At 32.6% G+C, this 4,494-nt stretch overlaps 1 protein-coding gene across 2 annotated transcripts; it reads right to left on the bottom strand.

The window, feature by feature from the left end:
* Window positions 1-14: 14 nt before the first annotated feature.
* On the bottom strand, window positions 15-3,880 carry LOC105570772. Of its 2 annotated transcripts, none has more exons than XM_012028215.1 (4): window positions 3,471-3,880; window positions 1,450-1,565; window positions 1,166-1,323; window positions 15-1,087 (listed from the first exon to the last, which is right to left on the bottom strand). In XM_012028215.1, exons 1-4 carry the CDS (start codon window positions 3,704-3,706, stop codon window positions 140-142), a joined length of 1,458 nt encoding a protein of 485 aa, XP_011883605.1. In that variant the 5' UTR covers window positions 3,707-3,880; the 3' UTR covers window positions 15-139. The 2 variants fall into 2 exon arrangements, with proteins under 2 accessions (XP_011883605.1, XP_011883606.1); XM_012028216.1 differs by having other exon boundaries at window positions 16-1,087; window positions 3,540-3,880.
* Between the last annotated feature and the right edge of the window lie 614 nt (window positions 3,881-4,494).

The raw sequence follows: 4,494 nt of genomic DNA, 5'->3' as shown, positions 1-4,494 counted from the left end.
TTGATTGCATAAGGAAGTTTATAAATTTGAATAAGCGTTGACGTTGAGGTAGATATCCCTAATATTTGAAAATATCTTACAAACTTCTCTGAAATTCTCCCAACTACACAACAATTTGTCCACCATTCTACAATTTTTTCTACAAATCTTTGTAGAAACATACCTTGCCCAAGACTGCACGTACCTGGTCCAATAGGTCGTGTACAGTGCAGTCCTCGTTCGGTATGTCGAACGTAATTAGTCTCTGTTCTCCCGTGGCTAACATCACTAACATTTTAGCGGTATTTCCTTGAATCTGATGCTGAACTATGGCGTTTGCTGGGTCGCTAATAGTTTTTTGGAGATAAGCAATGCTTTCACTTGCACTGTTCTCATGCTCCAATCGCGGCGGAGAAGATTGTTGCGTTACATGCCCTTTCTCCACAGCATGTTCAATAGAATCCACTTCCATACTGTCCATACCATCGCGCGTATTATGTTCAGCTGACGAAGGGGTTGACGTTGCCATAGGTGGTTTCTGTACTTGTTGTGGCGGCATCGGAATCTGCTGCGTTCTTTGTGGCGCAGAATTTACGATACGACGTATAGGAGTGTTCAACGGGGGTTGAACAGGTTGCAAAGTGTTAGAGTGTTGTCGTTGCGTGTTATTTTGCTGAAACCTTGACTTCTCAATATGCTGTTTCTGTACGTTTAATTGTTTGAATTTGGCTTGCTTAATTTGCTCATTTAAATGCTCCATATCCGGAGGCTGCGCTTTTGTTGGTGTTTTAGAAATGTCAGGAGAAACTACTGATACAGATCGCACTTGAGACATATTTGGATTAGAAGTACGAACAGGACGTACAGTCACATTCTGTCTCTGCGAATTGATAGTCTTACAAACGGATAGTGTAGATTTAGGAGTCGTCGCATTAGAGTTTTGAATTCGATTTTCCATTGTCACTACGTTTATTACATCTGGAGTACTTGGAGACACTATGCCTACTATGTTGTTTGTCACCTGTCGATTTTTATTGGGGCATGATTTAAATATTCTTCTTTCCGTCTGACCTGGATTGAATGATCCAGAATTTACATAAAGAGGCGACTAAAAGGTAAAAATAATTGTTAGATCCTAATAAATTTAACTTTTGTTTAGACTTCGTTGTAAGATGTAGCAACTCACTCCTGATGTGATGTTATTTTGTATATTACTTCTAGTAAAAATGGCAGTCTGATTTCTTTCTTGTAACAACGTACTTTGCTTTGTTACTATAGTATTGGCGTTTTGTATTTTCATAAGCTGCATTTGTTGCCCTTCATTTTTACATTGTGCTTTAACACCTGAAAAGAATTACTTGGTTGCAATATTGCAGATAAGAAAACTACCAATGTACAATACATTGAAATATAAATATTAAATAGCTCAGCAGATTTTGTAAAGCATTAATATAGCAAATGTTTACTTACCTGTATCACTTTCAATGCTCACAATATTTTTATTAACAATATGTGCATTTACCGCACTTGGTAAAATGTCCTGGGCTCCAGTTATATCATTTGTTTTGATTATAAAAACATTTCGTCTGAAACGCAATAAACACTATTATAATCATAATTATACAAGTGTAATACATCTTATTTTAGTTAAACATGTAAGACTTTAACAGGGATATTATGGACACGGTGACTCGTGAAAATGTCAATGTACTACACAATTGTCTATGATTATCTGACTCAAACAAAGCAATGAAATCAACTTTTCAATATTGGCATAATGTAAAAACAAATGTCTACCATCTTACTGCTGATACCTTTCACAAATTTTCAAAAGAAATTTCGAAATAATAGTACGGTTTGATCAGTTTTGCGAGTCACTGTATGTTGATAAAACAAATGTACTATTTTATTCTACGGAATGCTGTTTATGATGAGCGATTAGATGAAACTAATGAGAAAAACAGAATATATTGGAACAAAAGTTTGCTACCTGGATGCGAGATACAACTTTATAATGGTAAACGATTATTTGACAAAAGCTTCGCTTTAAGTAAAGAAAAAAAATTCTATTTATATTTTCAAAATAGAACTTATTGTTAAACTTATATATTTTGGTTGCATTTCTTAATTCAGATTATAATAATTTTAACATTGCTACTCCTACGTTTCCTTAGATTCAAAGCTTCCAGAAAGAAAGAGTATTGACAGATTAAAAACTGATACAATATACTTGGTAAGTTGAGAAACTTTTTGAACGGAATAATCATTGGTGCAAAAAAAACTCGCTTATAGGCCACACATGTTAAGGATCGATTGTACCAAATATATTATACACAATTTTCTATTTATCATTAAAAATTTTTTATCATGGCTTTTGATTGCTTCTATCATAAATATATATTCACTTTGAAATCATTATGACTTATTAAATTTGATATGTGCGCTTTAGCTTAAAATACAATTTTTTTATACGCATACATACATACACTACACACCATAACCAATAAATTAGTACGCAGGCTTATGACTATTTTGCTAATATTTTCTTTGAGGCACAAACGTGCAAGAAAAAACTCTCCTGTATAAAAGGTAAAACATTCACTTTTCTTTCTAACAAACGAAACAAATATCCTCATAAAAATCGACAGTAAACGTAAATGTGTGTGTATCACAAATGTTAGATGAGACAAATATAACAACTATAATGAAAAAAAATTCAAAAAGAAGAATTTACAGTGTTCTTAATTACTCTATATTTTTGTAACATGTCTTGTTATATTGCAAATGCAGCTCCACTGCTTTAAATATTTATACAAAAAATTGTATTACGTAAAATAGAATTCCATGTAATTAGAGTTAACATATACTGTTATACATTAAAAAAATATACCTTTTTGTTTATGTCTATAAAATGTGCAAAATATAGATACTTAGAGACATATTTCACTATTTTAACCAAAAATCATATTTAAAATTCAATTACACATATACAATATATGCGGTTGTTCAATAGTATGATAGAAGACTACTTTAAGAAGCACCTGTTACAAAAATGTTCCATGTTACACGATCGTGTAAAAAAAAAGAGTTAAAATTCAACACGTCAATGTGTGCAAAATTTTCATCAAAAATCTTAAATGCGTTCTCTCTAATAATATCCATAAAGTTACTATACATTTCAGAAATCGGAACAACGTTGTAATCTCAAAATGTATGGCCCATTGTACGGTATGTAAAGTGTCAAGATATGCATTCCACACATTAAGATATCTATAATATATTTCAGAACCATTAAAGTTTATCTCGTACAACCAGTATTGTATCAATGCCCCATGTATTACTTTTGGGAGTTATTGAAATTACAAAACAAAACAAAAATAAATTAAATCTCGAGTTCTGTACACTTCTCGTAAAATATCAAAAGCTTAGAGCTGCTCTACTATCTCAATGCAATTCGAGCAATTGAAAATATACATGCTGTAGTAAGTTACCCTTGTTCCAATCGCGCTGCAGATATCTGATTCCCTAAATTAATAGTTTGCGGGGAGAATATTGCCTGCCTGTTTTGTGCAGTAGCGTAAGTCACAAGCCGTTGTGAACCATTACTGCTATTATTAACGTCTCCAACAACTAACTGAATTCGTTGCTCGTCTGTACAGATTCCTGGTACTTCTTCTAATGTGAAAGTACCACTGGCATTGGTCACAACGTTAAAATATTGTGCCATATTACTCGAAACTTAGACGCTGGCAAATACGATTCCCCAATTAACAAAGATCAAGATTGGATTGTTGTTAGTACATTGAATTAGACCAATCCACCAATATCATGTCTGTAGGGGAATCTGCTAGCTATTTTTGCAGTACAACCTATGGAAAACAATCACGTATTATACCCGGCTTGTTGTGTAACACATGTAGTTGACTTTCAGTGTTTCAAAAGTTTGCCAAATATGTACAAATACAATTGTCAAGAAAAGATTATTAAAATAATGTAGAAGTACATACTTTGAACTGAATAGCTACGAAAGACTCGTTAATATATGGAAAAAAAACAGAGATAATGCAATGCAAAATAGACTTTGAATATTGCAAACATTGTTGAAACGCTTATGGAAAGTCACGTCTGTAAAATTGTACATCTGTAGTTGTTCAACTGGATTCAGATTGTGTTTAGGTATTTGCATGGTGCGCGTATTCCGTAATACACGTACGCAAAATTACATTTAAAAAAATATAAAATACCGTTAGAACGTACTAGGTAAAATGTAAACATCTTTAATGCACATTAAAGAGAGACTTTAACAGAACTAACAAACGCGAGAAAGTAAGTCTTTATATTAGTCGAAAATTGATCAACTTTTAAAGTAGTCTCCTATAAAAATTACTTTTTTTTCCCAAGAATTGTAAACACAATAATTGTAATCGCAGAAACGTATGTATCTATCGCATCTTTTCTCTGTTCAAGAAAATTACAACGAAGTACAATATATGTGCTTCAAAGATACCTCAAACT

Source organism: Vollenhovia emeryi, unplaced genomic scaffold (assembly GCF_000949405.1).
Source record: "Vollenhovia emeryi isolate VEMERY1.0 unplaced genomic scaffold, V.emery_V1.0 DF941872.1, whole genome shotgun sequence".
NCBI classification, from domain to species: domain Eukaryota; kingdom Metazoa; phylum Arthropoda; class Insecta; order Hymenoptera; family Formicidae; genus Vollenhovia; species Vollenhovia emeryi.
This window is presented reverse-complemented; position numbering and strand designations above follow the sequence as displayed.

Bases quoted from the DNA above. Each gene is read 5' to 3' on its own strand.
- LOC105570772 (XM_012028215.1), bottom strand. From the start codon at position 3,706: ATGGCACAATATTTTAACGTTGTGACCAATGCCAGTGGTACTTTCACA. The intron at 1,566-3,470 runs GTAACTTACTAC...ATTGCGTTTCAG, and splicing joins GCAGCGCGATTGGAACAAGG to ACGAAATGTTTTTATAATCA. The intron at 1,088-1,165 runs GTGAGTTGCTAC...TTTACCTTTTAG, and splicing joins AAAATAACATCACATCAGGA to TCGCCTCTTTATGTAAATTC.